At 45.1% G+C, this 16,794-nt stretch overlaps 1 protein-coding gene across 2 annotated transcripts in view; it reads right to left on the bottom strand.

Moving 5' to 3' along the window:
* Window positions 1-8,664: 8,664 nt before the first annotated feature.
* The window catches only part of RCAN1 (regulator of calcineurin 1), a 31,987-nt gene continuing 23,857 nt past the window's right edge, over window positions 8,665-16,794 (bottom strand). The window contains exons 1-4 of one of the 2 annotated variants that reach the window (XM_057385722.1): window positions 14,317-14,578; window positions 12,379-12,552; window positions 11,567-11,726; window positions 8,665-9,722 (exon numbers count right to left, since the gene is read on the bottom strand). In XM_057385722.1, the coding sequence (XP_057241705.1) occupies window positions 9,559-9,722; window positions 11,567-11,726; window positions 12,379-12,552; window positions 14,317-14,403 (585 nt within the window). In that variant the 5' untranslated portion in view covers window positions 14,404-14,578 and the 3' untranslated portion in view covers window positions 8,665-9,558. Of the gene's footprint in view, window positions 9,723-11,566; window positions 11,727-12,378; window positions 12,553-14,316; window positions 14,579-16,794 lie in introns of those variants that run through there. The other variant, XM_057385723.1, reaches the window with a different exon arrangement.

Raw genomic sequence — 16,794 nt, 5'->3', positions numbered from 1 at the left:
GGTGTCCCACTGAGGGAAGTTTTGGAGATTGGGAAGGGATTCTTCCCTGTGAAGGTGCAGAGGCCCTGGCACAGAGGCTGTAGCTGCCCCTGGATCCCTGGAATGCTCAATTCCAGGCTGGACATTGGGGTTTGGAGCAGCCTGGGACAATGGGAGGTGTCCCTGCCATGGCAGGGGTGGGAATGGGATGATTTTTAAGGTCCCTTCCCACTCAGCCATTCCRTAACTCTGGGATTACTCCACAATGCCATTCATTAAACCATGACTAAAGGATTTACTAATTTTAATCCTCCTTTGTTTGTGCCACAGTAGGAAATGGGAAAAGTGAATTCCTGTTGATCACCCCCACACCAGACTTAGCACATTTTTCCCTCAGTTTGGGAAGGTTCCTTTGCAAAMCCCATCCATTAATCCAAGCCCATTCATGCAGCACGTTCGCCACCCAAATATTTTCCAGCAGATCTCACCAAGAGAATGATTTTTATCCTGGTTTTTATCCTGGTGTTTATGCSCAGCACTGCTCCTGCCAAAAAGCTCAACGTGGCATCACATTTAACCCAAATTAAAACAAAATCAATGGGATTTTTGTCCRTTTAAGGACTTTTAAGCACCTGTGGCCATCACAGGAGTGCTCTGGACAGTGAGGATCACTGGGAATGATGAGGAACACTTTCATTCATTCTGCTGCTGGTTTGGAATTCTCCTGCACTCAGCTCTGCCCCAGCAAAGCTGAGYTTTAACATCTCCGGTGCTTCTCATCCTTCACTCAGAGTAATAAATCTTCTGATGGCAAAGTAATGAAACACGTTGACAGCCTGGATTTAATTGTGGGAGACGAGGAAACCTCTTGAAAAGAGCCACAGAGAGGTGAATGAAGCTCTCGAGGGCAAAGCAGTGGCAGGGACCCAAAATCTTTGTTGGCTCTGCTGCACTTGAGGTTCAAATTTAACCCCCAAATAGCAGAGAAATGTTCAATGGGATTATTTTCTTTGGAATCTCATCCAAAAAGTCATGCACACAAAAATATCGAATGGTTTAGGGTGGAAGGAACCTTAAAGCCCATCCAGGGACACMTCCCACTGTCCCAGGCTGCCCCAATCCCCATCCTATCCAGCCTTGCAGAGGTGTCCCTGAGCTGGGCTCTGCTCCTCACACCAGTGAACAAACCAGGACACCRAAATTGCTGAAAAGCACCAGGAAACAGAAAAATCAAGATATCAACACTTCCTTTTTAATTAAAACTGCAACACCCAGASTCTCCAGTGGGTTTGGATCCCAGAATGGGTTGGGTTTTTTAAAACTGAGATTAACAACAAATGACCTGCAAACGTGGCTTTTACAGGGTCAGAGAATCATCAGGGTGGGAAGAGACCTTCAAGATSACCCAGTCCCACCATCAGCACCACAACACCACATCCAGGCTCCTCCTGTCCCAGAGACAGGGACTCCACCCCTTCCGTGGGCAGCTCAAGGTCTGCGCACTCTGACAGGGAAAAACGTGTTCTGGAACATGCCATCTGTGTCTCTGTGACCCCCAGAACCCCTTTGGAGAGCTCAGAGCAAGCTGTGGTGCTGGCCAGGCCTCCAGCAGCCACCCCTGGCCAGGTGTGTCCAGCCAAGGCTGGTTTTCCTGTCAGGGCGTGCCAGGATTTCCCTCCATGCCCCAAGCAGCCAACAAAGCAAACTGTGCTCAGGGCCAAGTCAGAGCAAATAATTGGGGTGATTTTTCCCCTCCAAAAGGAGGAGGATCGACTCCKCCCCAGCTCCACCCACAGCAAACCCTGCACAAAAGGCTTCTGTTCTGTCTCCCAAGGAAAAAATCCCCTGGAATTTCACTTGGATTGATAATGGGCAATAAACTGAGACTGGAGCTGGGGAAATGAGTTGCGGTGGAACACGGGGACTGTGAGCACAGATCCATCCCCATTGCTGGGGCCAGCTCGGGGATCCAGCACAGGAAGGACGTGGAGCTGCTGGAGAGAGCCCAGAGGAGGCAGCAGGATGGTCAGAGGGATGGAGCAGCTGTGCTGGGAGGAAAGGCTGGGAGAGCTGGGATTGTTCAGCCTGGACAGGAGAAGCTTTGGGCTGAGCTCAKTGTGGCCTTGCAGGGCCTGAAGGAGCCCACAGGAACCATGGAGAGAGACAATTTCCAAGGGCTGCAGAGACAGGACAAGGGGGATTGGCCTCAAAGTGAAAAATTAGAGGTTTAGATCAGATATTATGAAAAAATTCCTCCCTGGGAGGGTGGGCAGGCCCTGGCACAGGGTGCCCAAAGAAGCTGTGGCTGCCCCTGGATCCCTTTGAGTGCCCAAGGCCAGGCTGGACATTGGGACAGTGGGAGGTGTCCCTGCCATGGCAGGGGTGGCACTGGGTGGGCTTGAGGGTCCCTCCCATCCCAAACCATCTCATAAATCCATGAGTCTCCACTAAGATCCCCTGCAGTGGGACCCCTCCCCATGGTTTCTGTCCCAGTCCCTCTGTGTGGAGTTGTGCTGGTGCAGGATTTGTTGCTCCCTCTGGCAGCGCCTCACCCACAGGGCACCGGGACATGGAGACTTTGGAAGCAAAGGAAGAGGGATCTGCAGCTTGCAAAGAGACCCAAAGGCTGGGGCTCAGCACAGGTCTGGCATTCCCAGAGTCAAGATCTGGGATTCTGCAGGGTTGGATGGATCAGGGGATTCTGTGGGGTTGGAGGGACCAGGGGATTCTGTGGGGTTGGATGGATCAGGGGATTCTGTGGGGTCAGTTGGATCAGGGGATTCTGTGGGTTCAGGGAATTCTGCAGGGTCAGCTTGATCAGGGGATTCTGCAGGATTGGATGCATCAGGGGATGCTGCAGGGTCAGGGGATTCTGTGGGGTCAGAATATGCTGCAGGGTCATCTGGATCAGGGGATTCTGCAGGGTCAGCTGGATCAGGGAATTCTGTGGGGTTGGATGGATCAGGGGATTCTCCAGGGTTGGATGGATCAGGGGATTCTGTGGGGTCAGCTGGATCCAAACCAGGCTCTGTAATTGAAGCTGAGGTTGTGTAACAGCACCCAAACGGCACCCAAACCCTTTCCAGACGCCCGGGGCAGGAGAGGGGAGCTCCCCTGAGCGTCCCTGGGCTGGAAGGAGTCATCCCGGGGGGAATGGAGCTCGTGCAGCCCTTCAGGCCCTGTCCTTGTCCCCAGCAGCCAGGCTGGCAGTGCTGCAGCAGCTCGGGGTGACTCAGCAGGACAGATGAAGGCGTTCAGTGCCCAGCAAAAGCTGGCAGCGCTGCTCACTCTGTCCGTTCCTGCTCACTGCCATCAGAAAGGACAGTGCTTCCCCGAATTCACGTCACTCTGCCTGCCCCGGGCTGTAAGAAATGGATCTGCCGCAGGATTTCTGGTGAACACTCTGAGAGCTTTCCCTGAGCCAGGAGCCATGGATTGGGGTTGTTCCGTGCTCACCCCACCCTGCTCAGGGATTTTTCCTCCTGCCTTTCCTCTCCCACTCCTGAGTGTCTCTGCTCAGACAGAGCCTGCCTGGAGCCTGATGTGTGCCAAGGCAAAGCAGCACCGTGAGCTTTGGTGGATAATTAATGACAGAGTTTGATGATCCTTCCTCCTTCTCCTCCTCCTCCCAGCCCCTCTGGGATCCTCTGCCCCATTCCAACCCTTCCTCAGCGGCTGTTCCCAATCTCCTGAGAGCTGCAGAAGCAGCCAATGACCTCAAAAAGCTGCAAGGAAAGTCCTGTCCAGCCCAGTCATCTCCCAAAGATCTCTCAGAGATGCTGAGTGTGAACCCTGAGCCTTGAGAGCAGGTGGACAGGGTAAAATTGGGAATGGGGTTTCTGGGGGAGGGAATTTCAGGATCCACCTGTTTCTCACCTCGAGGGTCAGAGCTGGCAACAGTGCTGGGTCCTGGTTGACACAAAACAGGGCAGCCATGGTGAAAGACACTTGGAAGGGCTTTTACTGCTTTGTAGAGAGGAGAACAAGCTGCAGGGGCAAATCTGGATTTTAATTGCATTTCCAGTCTGTGGAAGGTGGCTCTGGCTGACACAAGTGCTCAAGATATCTTATCCTGGGTTTCATAAATCACAGAATTCCTGAGGGTGGAAAAGAGCTCCAAGATCACCAAGTCCAGGCTGTGCCTGACACCCACCTTGTCCCCAGCCCAGAGCACTCAGTGCACCTCCAGCCCTTCCTGGGACACCTCCAGGGATGGGGACTCCAAAGCTCCCTGGGCAGCCCCTGCCAAGGCCTGAGCACTCTTTCCATGGGGAAATTCCTCTTGGTGTCCACCCTGAGCCTCCTCTGGCCCAGCCTGAGGCCATTGCCTCAAGGAATCTTCCAGAAGGGACTCAGGGCTGCTGTACCCAGCAGAAAGCTCTGGAATCACCTGGATGAGCCCCAGCTCTGTGYTCACTCTGAAGTCTCAGACAACACTAAAATGATATTAAAACCCTAATTAAAACCACGCAACAAAAGCCCCGAGCAGTTCACTGAGTAACCCTGACCTTTCCAGGGGCCCAGCTCTGAGAACTCTCTCCTTCCAGGGCAGCAGAATGGAACCTTTGACAGGACTTTAATGACAGGGCAGCGGTGCTGCTGCACTCCCCAGGCAGGGCAGAAGATGGAACAGCAGGGGCAGGACACGGCAGTGGGAATGGCTCTGTCAAACAGGGCTGTGGGACACAGTCAGCGAGACCTTTCCGTGCCTGGAGAGCACATGGAGCCATCCAGGCTTCCACAACCTGCCAGGGCTGTGCTGCTTAATAAGAGCTGCTTTTAATGTTATATCTTGTATTTTGCCACTCAAATAACATCAATAAATAGGTCATTGCTTTACTTACAGAGGCTCARTCCAAAAGGGTTCAGCTCCAAACCTGGAAAAGTGTAAAAAATAATCCATGCTGATGTTAAAGGCACTTAAGAGAATCCCAGAATTGGGTTGGAAAGGATTTTAAGGGGCAGGGGCAGTCTGSTCCCAGCCCCAATGTCCAGCCTGGCCTTGGGCACTCAAAGGGATCCAGGGGCAGCYACAGCTTCTCTGSGCACCCTGTGCCAGGGCCTGCCCACCCTCCCAGGGAACAATTCCTGCCCAAWATCCCATCTGGCCCTGCCCTCCTTCAATTAAAAACCATTCGCCTTGTCCTGTCRCTCTCTGCCTGTACAAAATTCCGTCTCCTTTTTTTATTTCTCCCTTCAGACACTGGAAGTGGCTCAAAGTTCTCCCAGGAGCCTCTTGTTCTCYAGGCTGAGTTTCCTCCCGACAGAAACTTCCAATAAGGAATTATTTGGATGAACTGGTCTGTAAATCAAACAGACCCTGGGAATTAGGATCACTTATACAGACCCATAAAGGGCAGTCAAAATTGACCTTTTCCATCTGGAAACAGTCACTTTTCATTGTGTGGCCCCATGTGCTCCTTTGAAGTWAAGAGATTTAAGAAAAGAGCAGAACAGAGCTTTGTAGAGGTAGGATCACAAAATCATGGAATGGTGAGGCTTGGAGGGGATGACAACGATCCTTTCCACATCTGCTGTGGGATGGGAGSCAGAGCTGGAGCTGAGTGTGGAGTTTGCTTTATTCAGGATAAACCCATTGCTGGGTATTTAGCTCCACCTATGGGCACCTCCACGAATCCTTCAGACTGAAATGCTCAGTCCAGTTCTAAGGCTCAACTAATCCCAGAATTATCAGGGTTGGAAGAGACCTTTGGGATCAGCCAGTGCCACCCCAGCCCCAGCAGCATCACCCCAAAGCTGTCCCCAAGGGCCACATCCAGACTCCTCCTGAGCACTCCCAGAGACAGGGACTGCACCCCCTCCCTGGGCAGCTCATTCCAAGGCCTGACCACGCTGACAGGGAATTTTCTTTGACAATCTCCACACTGAGCCTCCCCCGGTGCAGTTTGAGGCCATCTCCTCTTCTCTCCTGTCAGGGAGCTGGACAGAGCAATGAGGTCCCTGAGCCCTTTCGCAGCTCCCTCAGCCCTTTCCCAGCTCTGTTCCCTTCTCTGGCCACGCTCCAAAGAATCCTGAACAAAAGGAATTCCTGGCAGGAACACACACACACTCAACGTGACAGAAAGTTTGGAATGTGACAGTTTCCAGTTATCAATGGAAATTCCGTCAGGGAAGATAAAACCTCCATCCTGTCCCTGGAGTTACCTCTGTGCCTTTGCCTTACTCTCTGTAATACGTTGAAAAGTTTGGATTATTTCAAAGCCTGATATGAAATTTTTCTTTCCCACTATCTTGGGCAGTGTCTTTATCCTTGTTGTGACTTTTTAGATTCAACTATGAATTATTAAAAGCATTAACAAGGAATAATTTTCTGGGCAAGACAGGATAAAATTGCAAAGATGAAGAACTTGTGTTCCCCAAGACAAAGAGCACAACTTGAGCAGGCAGGTGATAAYGCCAAAGGCAAAATCCAGCCTGGGATTGTTCAAATGGTTCCAAATGCTGGTATTCATTCCTTCCCCACTCCTGGCACGTCTGGACTACAGAGAGAACAACTAATCCACTGGTCTGGTTTAAAATACCAAAGTTACTCTACCTGGGGCTGCTCTGGAAAACAAAAATCTGATTAAAAACAAACTTTAGTCCTTTAGAGGTTGCTGCCTTCACCTTGAGAACAAGGAAGGGCTTTAACCGAGTACCACAAAGCCCTTTCTGGATTGGATTTCCATCCCTATCCACTGCAAAACCTTAATTGTTTTCTTTTTTTTTTTTTTTTTTTTTTTTTTTCTTAGAAAAATACTTAAAATAAGCCACTTAAACACTGATGCATTTTCATATTCCAGGAGCTCCAGGAATCATGGAATCATAGCATGGCTGGGGTTGGGAATGACCTCAAAGCTCATCTCCTTCTACCTTTCACTGTCCCAGGCTGCTCCAAGCCCCATCCAACCTGGCCTTGGGAATTCCAGGGATTGGGAATCAGAACCTCTGTGGGCAAACCCCCAAATGATTCCTTTTTCAGATAAATAATATAAATTGTGAGTGCACAGGGATTGTTCTGGAGCAGGAAGATGCTGATACCTTTATTAGGAACTTCAGGCACAGAAGAATCAGGTTTTCATGGAATATTCCCCACTGGATTTTATTCATGAGCAGGTTCCCATACTTGGGAACTTGGAGATCATGCAAATCTCTCAAGGCCGGAAAGCTTTTCTAGGAATCAATTTATGAAGGGCTGGGACAACATTCTGCTCCTTTGRAAGCTGAAAATTCCCATTTTGGCACCAAACCTCGAGTGGTTCCATGCAGAAAACACCAGGACAGTTACAAGAAGACAACAAAATATTTTAATTTCAATCTGCCCCGTGCTATACAAGTGTATAAAATACCAACTAAGCATCCATTGGAACATTACAAAAATAAAAGAACCAGAAAAAGCAAGCAGCACACTGGAGTCATGAGCACAGGAGGTGGCAGATCTGACCAGGAACACACTGGAAGCATTCCAAGATTTCCATGGTTCCCACCTCAGGCAGGTGTCAAGTGTTAAAATGACAAAAAAAAAAAAAATCAGATTTATTGACAGTTTAAATCGAAAAGCAGCTCTGCTTTTGTAGCAAACACAGCAGCAGCCACCTGGGTTTCTACTGCCAAACTCATGCTTTTGATTTCTCATGGAAAAAGGACAGGGCAGGAATTATTCCAAACGTTTTCAATTGAATGCAGTGAAACACAAAGTCCAGCAGTCATCTGAGAAACATGGAAAAGTCTTGGAAAGGCTTCAAGGCAGTTGTGGCAAACCTACAAAGTTTTTCTCCACTTGATTTTTGCATTTTGAGTGTTGAATGCAGCCCGTGGAGCTGAGAGGAACCTGAAATAACCTCATTTTCCTGTGTGTCCATAAATCAGCTCCAGCAATCCGTGGAATCAGCTCTTCCCAACGGTTCCCATGGAGCCAGGCCCACTCAGACACCAAAGCCAGGGCTTGTTCCAGTTTCCAGGGAATCACAATCCAAGCTRGAGCAGAAAATTCAGGATATTCCTGGTCTCCAGTCCCAGATTCCTGTTTCAGTCAGGAATCCAGCCCTTCCTTCCATAACACCTTGTTTCCCTGCACCACAGCCTGGAATGGCTCCATTCCACAAATTASTCTTTAAAACAAGTATCATTTAAAAACCCAAGGTGTGAACCAGGCATTTCAGTCAAAATTTGCTTCMATCTCTCCTCAGACCAAACTGTGGCAAAAGCAAAGCAAGAGAGAGCCACWGTTTGATTCCTAAAAACACAAGAGAAGGTCAAGCACCCTTTTCCAAGACCCCAAGTGGTATTTTCCATGGATAGCAGTTCCTGTCTCTTCCAAAAAATACTGAACCTTTTTCAAGATGAGGATCTCCAGTTTAAAAAACAAGTAATAAAATATTTCTGTCATCTTTCTTCCTTGAAATTTGGATTTAGGAGCCTTTAAACACTGCCATATAAAAGCCCTAAAGCTTCTCCCTCACATTCCCACTGTTTAAATAAGCATTCATTGGCATTAAGCATTTCATCCCAGCTYAGTCTGGAAGCAAAGCTCAGAAAGTTTGGATTTCTGGATATCCAAAGCCAGTAGAAAAAGATCCAAGTGTGCAGCTTGGAGTAGGAATGGACAAGGAAAAGGCACTCCAGCTCTCCTCACTGGTTCCTGGGTGGAATTTTCCAATCCCTATTAAATAGCTTTTTTCCAGATTTCAAGCTTCTCCATCACTTTTTTCACTGGAAAAATCCCACTGCTCTGAATATGCACCATCAGCATTATTAGAGTCCTTTTTGCCCCTAAAARTCAAAGCTCCCAAACAAATCCTACYGAAGATATAAATTATYTGAATTTAAATAATTTAAAATCCATGTATTCCAACAACTCTCCTATTGCACRTTTTTCCACTGCTTTGCCAGATAAAACCCTCTGCAGGAATTTCAAAGGTTAAAATTTTAAAAGCACAACTTCCAGAGCACCAAAAGCAGGCGCTGGTGGAATTGTATCCTGCTGGAAAACCAGTGCCAATAAAAACAAATATAAATATATAATGTATATACACCTCCAGGAGGAATTCTGGGATGCTGAGATAAGAATAAATACTTGAAACGATTCCCAGATTTCCAGAAACTTGGGAGAAACTCTAGAAAATAAAGCAAATTAGTGTAGAAGACCAAGAAGAAACATGCACAAAACCTAGTATGAGAAAAAGSGTTAAATTCCCCCAATCTTTCCAACCCTCTCTGTTATCCCAAGATTTTCCAAGCGACCATCAGCTGGAGGATTTATGGGAATCAGAACAAGGAAAGCTCCCCCAGCTGCTTTTCCCCCCAAAACAACCCCAGTTTGTCCTGTTATGTCTCAAAACATCACCTTTCTCCTCATCCTTTGTTCCCAGGGATCCGGGAATACCCTCAGCACATGGATCAACCTGCAGCAGCAAAACTCAGGATGGAATTCCTTTATTTGGAGCAAACTTAGCTTGGAATTTCTCCTCCTGCAGCTGCTGCCGGTGCCACCAAACCTGTGAGCTGCTGTTTCCRCTGTAAAGGAATTTTTCCCCTGGCAGTTTTCTACTCCAAATCCTTGGAAAAAGCAGCAGCAGCTCAGCTCAGGTGGGCAGGAGCGTAATCCGGCCTCCGGGTCTGGATGATTTTGGGTTTGGGTTTCTTGGTTTCCTCCTCCACGTCGTTCTCCTGGTCGCTCTCACACACGTGGACCACGACGCTGGGAGTGGTGTCCGTGGCTGCGTGCAGCTCGTATTTCTCTCCTGCCAGGAAAAAAAAATGGGGAAAATCCCTCAAAAAGGAGCCAGCCCAGGAGAAATCCTACACGGGGCCTTTGGAATGGGGTTTTGAGGTGGAAAAATGGGGAGATGATAAAAGCAAGAAGGCACAAGGTGCTGACATGGAGCATCCTTGAAGGGTTTTATTGACCACTTGAGGTCTGTTTTTTTCTGTAATAGAAAGAATTCCTTAAAAGCAGACATTAAATTATTATTATTAATTAATTAAATAATAAATTAAAATCAATAATTATTATTAATTACTAAATAATAACATAAATAAAAATAAATAAGACCAGACATTAAATAATTATTAATTACTAATAATAATACCATGAATAAAAATAACTATTAAGTCCAGACATTAGGTAATTATTAACTACTAAATAATATAATAAATAAAAATAAATAATAAGACCAGATATTTAAAAATTACTATTAATTACTAAATAATAATACAATAAAGAAAAAAATAAATAAGACCAGACATTAAATAATTACTATTAATTACTAAATAATAGTACAATAAATAAAAATAAATAAATAGTAAAACCAGGCATTAAATAATTATTTTAAACTAAATAAAGGAAAGAATAAATAGTTTTTTTATCTCTTCCCTGGTTATTTTCCCTTCATTTTCTTGATCCCCAACCCCTCTCACTCTCCACAAAAGCACAGCAGGGACCTGCCCATCAGGTGCTCCSCAGGGTTCACTCCAAGGCTCTGGAGTGCTCTGTGCTCCACTCCCCTCRCAATTCTGGGATGGAAAACTCGCCCAAAGAGCAATTCCATGGAGGAAAAAGCTCTTTCCCCCAGTTCTTTGGGAACACTCATGGTGCTGGAGCAATCCCTGCCTGCTCCATGGGATCCATCATCGATTCCATGTTCCAGGGAACATCCCAGTCCATGGCAGAGCTTTACAGAGCTCAACATTCCCAATAAACATGGAAAATSTCATGGAAAAGGGAGCACAGGTCAGCCCAGGAGCTCAATAACAGGGGAAAATGAGCAACTTTTAATGCTTTAAAAGCCCTTAAATTTTTATTTTAAGGTTTCTTTTTTTGATGTCCCTAAAACTTGGAAGGAAAAYTTGGGAGTAAAGAAACAGCACCATGGAGCAGCTCTGAATTTCCATACAAAGAGAAGTTATTGTTTCATTTATTTATTCATTCCAAGTGTTCCATCAAMAACAACTTCTGCCTCCAAAACCCAWTTCAGGGAAATAAAAGCTTTGATGAAAATATTTTTTAATAAATTATTAAGAATATTCAATCAGAAGGGCTCTTGATGGGCAGTTTTAAAGTCCAACATARAGGAGGCTCAAAGTTGTGCCCTGCYCTTTTCTCCATCTTTACAATTCCTTAAGTTTGGAGGTGAACAGGAATTGAAAAATCCTCCAGTGAAATGAATCTGKCACAGTTTTTATTCTCTTTAATCCTGCTACTAAATGTGGCCATTTTTCTCTGCCCTAAAATGAATAATACAGCTGCAAACAGGTTAAATGGGAGCTGGACTTGAGGAAAGATTAATTTGCAGCAATTTTCATTAAGAAGCTGTATAAAATATGGGAGAAAACGAAATCAAGGCATGTGATCATTAATCACTGAGAATAGAAGAGGCAGGAATTTATCCTCTTAACTTCCCAGGAAWTTTAGGTTAATATTTTTAATTTCCTCCTACATGTAATAGTAGTTTCCTCTTTTGAGGCAAACAGAAATAGAATATATAGAAATAAAATATAAATAAAAATTTATTGGAAAAGTTTTAGAAATTCAGGAAGTTTCAAGGTGTTTTCCTCAACCAAAATTCTGTTGTTTAAACACTCTTACCTGGTCCTAGCTTGGAAATAGCATATAAAAGGTCATAATTAATGACTGGAGTAGCATCCTCCACTTGTTTCCAATCCACAGGAGGAGAGGCAGGAGGGGAGATCAAGAACTGCTTGTCTGGATTTGGGGGAGCCAAATGGGAGCTTCCGATGTGCAAAGTCTGGAAAAGAAGGGAGAGAAGCCAAAGGTGTCACTGTGATCCCTGAACAATAATTTGTCCTCCTCCCCCAGCAGGAGCTGGAGGGTGAGAGGGGTGCTGTGCTCTGCCAGGCACTCAGGGTGGCAGCACCAGCCAGGATTCCACAGCAACAAGGAAAATTCAAATATCTGCCCTGAGAAAACTCGACAAGGAGGAAGCCTTTAAGGAGAGTGGTGGGAATTCCAAAAGGGACAGAAACAACCTGGCTCCTGGGGTCATCCAACACCTGTGGATTTGTTTTCCCACTCTGTTTTCAGAGGGAAAAGCAGCTGAAAACTGCCTGATTCCCAGAGCCTGAGTTTCCAGAGCTGCTCTGCTGGAGATCTCCCAGAACAGGACGGGCAGGAGAGGCTGGGATGTGCAGCTCTGCACCCTGGATTCCCTCAGGGACTTTCTGGATGTTGGMAGAGCCCTTTAAATTCCTGGAATGTGCTGATTCCCATCCAAGGTTTTCCAATCAATTCAGAGGGAGACATCAATGGGAAACTCCAGCAGCCTCCAAACCCACAGAGCTCTGGAACAACCCTGGATTCTCTAATTAATCTGACAAAAATACCCACGAAGGAGTAAATTTGGCTTTAATCCCTCCAAGGATAATCCCAAAAAGCTTTACCTGAGCAAAATAGAGTTTGAGCTCCTTTCCAAGGAATTCTGACTTGTGCAACTGGAGYCTGGCATCTGCTGCAGATAAAGGGTTGCTGAAGTTTATTCGGACTCGTTTGAAGCTCTTAAAATACTGAAAGGTGAGGTCCCTGTCGTAGGGTCGGAACAGGGATTCAAATTTGGCCTGGAGAAAGAAGCAGAGGAAAAAAAAATCAGTATTAAACACCGATGAAGAAATAAATTCAAAAATAAAAAGTTGCTAATAGGAGTAAACTACCACTCTTGAATATTGATATATGTAACAGCTTAATTGAGATTTTTTTCTTCTTTCTTTCAAGAATGAAGTTTTCTACCTTATCACTTATTTTCTCTACATTAAAAAAACACAGATAAGATCATTAAGTGATATCACTCATTTTATTACTATCATTAATAAGTATTGAACAATACAGCCCAATTTAACAACAGAAATTGCCTTATAAATTTAATATCTAAAAGCCTTGATAAAAGTCTGCCAAGYCTTTGTCTAAAAGTGCAAATTTCAAGAGAATCAATGCAAGTTTTAACAGAGAAAAATGTAAAAATCCTCTTTGATTTTCAAGCTAAATGCGATTTTCTTCAGTGACTCAGSACACAGAATGAAGTTCACGGACATCTCCTGCTTTCCTGCTATTTTTAATTTAATTTCTGTAAAGTGYTTCCACTTTTCCTTCAGGATCCCAGGCCAAAGGAGAGACACAAGAGGAGGTTCTGGAGCTGCCAGGCCCTTCCCAAGCGTTTCATTCCCACAACCCTCAGTGCAGAGATGGCAATGCATTCAGGATTCAAATTTCAGGTATTTCCAGGTATTTTCTCTCCCTAAAAGCTTCCTAGAAACTCAGGACAAACCCAAAATAAACATAACATCATTCAGGGGTTTTTACTATGGCATTTTTACTTAGTCGAGGGGAAAAAAAGCAGCAAAGATTACATAAGAAGGCAGAAATTAATTCAAAATATTATTTTCCTCCCTGGAAAGCTCCACTTTACAAACTCCCCGCAGCTGGGTACAAAAATCATTGTATTTCAAAGAGATTTTAAAAGCAGAGCTGTTCTGCTTCTTCAACTTCTTCAGAATGAGCTCTGAAGCAGGACCAGGACCCTTCCCACACAGAGCTGGTATTTGGGAGCCTCAGAGCTGAGATGCAACCACAAAAAGTACACCCAAAAACCGCATTTCCAAGTTCCCATTCAACATTTAAACCCAGAGAGAGTTGGTAAATATATATTTATACCTATGTATTTATAGACTTATTGAAATGTAGGTGATTACAGAAGTCAGAAATGCCACTTTGGCACTGTGACASTAAAAAGAAAGTTATTTTTATTATTTTAGTTATTAAAGTTATTATTAAATAGTTAATGAAGTTATTATTTTAATTATCTTAGCAGTCAACAACTCGCCGTGTCAGGACTGATATATATTTTACATTATTTTATATTCTATTTTTATAGCAATTTCAATAGATTTTATATATGTTATGGTATCTTTATATTCTATACATTAATACATCCTATTTTTATATTCCATACATTAAATACATTATATTGTGCCAATCAGTTAAATACAGATCCARGACGACTTCTTAGAGTTTTAACAGGAAAAGAATCCCAGGAAAAGTATAAAATACATTACAAATTAGTGGATCTTGCTACCAAAATAAGAATTAAATATTTGCTGGAAATTCAGGATACACAACACAGACAGTCAAGGAATTCTGGAAGGAGAACTGAGATAATTTTCCCAACCACACGCAGCTAAAATCGAGTAATTCCCAGAGCTGGAGTCACTCCATCAGAGCAGGCTGCTACAGACTTCCAAGACTTTTATGGCAACCTGGAATTTCCTTCCAAGTTGGAAGCAGCAGCAGCTCCAAAGCGGAGCTCCCAGAAAACCCACGAAACATACCCTGGTTTCTGGCTGGTTGAAGACATCCCCATCGGCCAGGCAGGCGATGAGCGAGCTAAAACTGTAATGGAAATTACGGAAATGCATGGCGGGGCCGGACCCGAGCGATTCCCGCAGAAATCCCGCAATTCGCGGCAGCCCTGCCTGCTGCAGGCTGCGTTTATAAAGGAAGCAAGTCCAGCCCCTGGAGAAAAAAAAAAACCTCTCAGAGCATCCTGTGTGTGACAGCGAATTCCTGAGCAAAGTCCCGCATGCTTGGAGGGAGCCGGGAACAAAATGTAAGCGGGGCTGGAAAGAGGTGACGTCAGCAATTAGCTTCCCTCTGCTAATTACCGGGAGCATGGAAAATGCAGCGGAGCTGGGCACGGCAGCTGCTGCCAGCAGCCTCTTGCAGAATAGTTTCCACTGGCAGTAATTCCATGCAGCGCCCAGCCCCAAAGGGAGCGCATGGAAAATGTTCCTGCCGCGGCTCCGGGAATGGAGCGATTCCACGGCAGGAAAATCGCCTGATTTCTAATTCTTTGGGATGGAAAAGATCCCTCAGCTCGGCGGCTTTTGGTTACTTATTGCAAAAAAAAAAAAAAAAAAACCATTCCACAGGTTGAAAGGATTGATTTGGGAAAATAATTTTCCTCCCGCCACAGGGAGGATTCATTTGGAAGCTTCTTCAAAGCAACTCTATGGATTAATTATCATTCTCATCTTACTAAAAACTCTTTCCCAGCCTCATAAAGTGRGGAGCGTTTTGCTGGGGGTTGGTTTGTGTTTCTTTTCCCTACCAGGAGCTTGCTCAGCAATCTGCTGGCAGGGTTTTACCAGAACCTGAGCTACAGTGGCAGGGACCAGCTACGGAACCGGAATTCCTGACATTTTCTGGGGCACTTGTRACCCAGTTTCAAAGCACCACAGAACAGAAGGATCTAAGGGGTTTTTGTGGTCACTTCTTGTGGAATTTTTTTGAGGAGTAGTTTTTTTTTTGGGGGGGGGGTGATTTTGTTGTTTTTTTGGTTTTTTTTTTAATCAAGAACCATTTTAAAACCCACACCATTTAAAGTAATTAATGAAGTTTAAACTGAAGCTTTTAGAAACTATATGGAGCCCTCCTATACACATTCAGCTCCAAATTACAATGAAGTAAAAATCTGAAGTGCCTTTAGTTCCTTCTACTCTAACAGGGAGCTCTGACAGAAGCACCAAGTTTTAAGCATATCTGCGAACAATGCACAGTCCTAAGTTACAAACCTTGTTTCATCAATATTTAACTATACAAAACTACTCACACTCTTTATTTTTAGGGGCTGTACTTGCTAAATCTCCATTTAAAGTCAAACTCCCTGCTGTTATTAGGTTACCTCAGTGTAAAAGTTACAGCATGGAAAGAATACTTAAAACAATTCATTAGAACCTTTTCCTGGAAATACTCACTTAAATATGCCAGGATTACTGAGGTTGGAAAAGAGCTCCAAGCTCATCCTGTGACTGATTCATCCCCACCTTGTCCCCAGCCYAGAGCACTCAGTGCCACATACAGACATTCCCTGGACCCCTCCAGGGATGGGGATTCCAATTCCTGACCACCCTTTGTGGCAAGAATGAGATCAATTCCATCAGCGAGGAGAGGATGCAGAGATGGACTGAACACGCACACAGAGCACACACACAAACTCAGATAATTCAGGAAAGGATTCATAACCAACCCTGAAACCCCTGAGCCCACAAAACAACACCGAGCACATCCTAAATCCTGCCCCTGACCTGGAATTTGCTGCCAAGCATCCTAAAGCCTTCGGATGTGGAAGGAGCAGGCGTGACACCATAAAGCAGAGGTCAGGATGCTCACCTGGAAARTATGGCCATGAATCACCTGAGCACAAAGGCAAACAGGCTGCCCACGTGCCAGGGAACGCTGCAGCTCCTGATAACAGAGCAGAGCAGGTTCCTGCTCTAACCCAGCACAGCCTCGGGTCACTGCAGCAMCTGCTGGGGGGACATTTCTGTTCCTACATCTCATGGAGAGTAAAATATTAAAAACACCTCTGATTGCTGTCCTCAAAGCCACCCACACATTACTGAGAGTCGGAGAAAATTGCTACAGAAGTCACCTTTCAAACCTTTGTCATCTAATACAGAACTGAAGCCTGGCTATAAACAAACCAATTGGTTCTGAGAAATCGAACACCTCACAAAGCAACTTTTACACAGTGRTTTTTCAGATTTAAAGAAACATTTAAGTCTTCTACTGATCCACACCTTTTTAACTTGTCTGTTTAAAACCACAAAGAAATCAGTCCTAGCATGGTGCCCTTTAAAACTACAAAGAAATCAGTCCTGGTGTGTTCCATTTTATCATTAACATAATTATTCTTTGGCAAGGTTGTGTCACAAGTCATGAAATAACAAAAAGGTTTGGGATCGAGGGATCTTAAAGCCCACCCAGTGCCACCCCTGCCATGGCAGGGACACCTCCCACTGTCCCAG

This window comes from Malurus melanocephalus, unplaced genomic scaffold (genome assembly GCF_030028575.1).
Source record: "Malurus melanocephalus ecotype Western Australia unplaced genomic scaffold, MMel_1.1 scaffold_861, whole genome shotgun sequence".
NCBI lineage: Eukaryota > Metazoa > Chordata > Aves > Passeriformes > Maluridae > Malurus > Malurus melanocephalus.
This window is presented reverse-complemented; position numbering and strand designations above follow the sequence as displayed.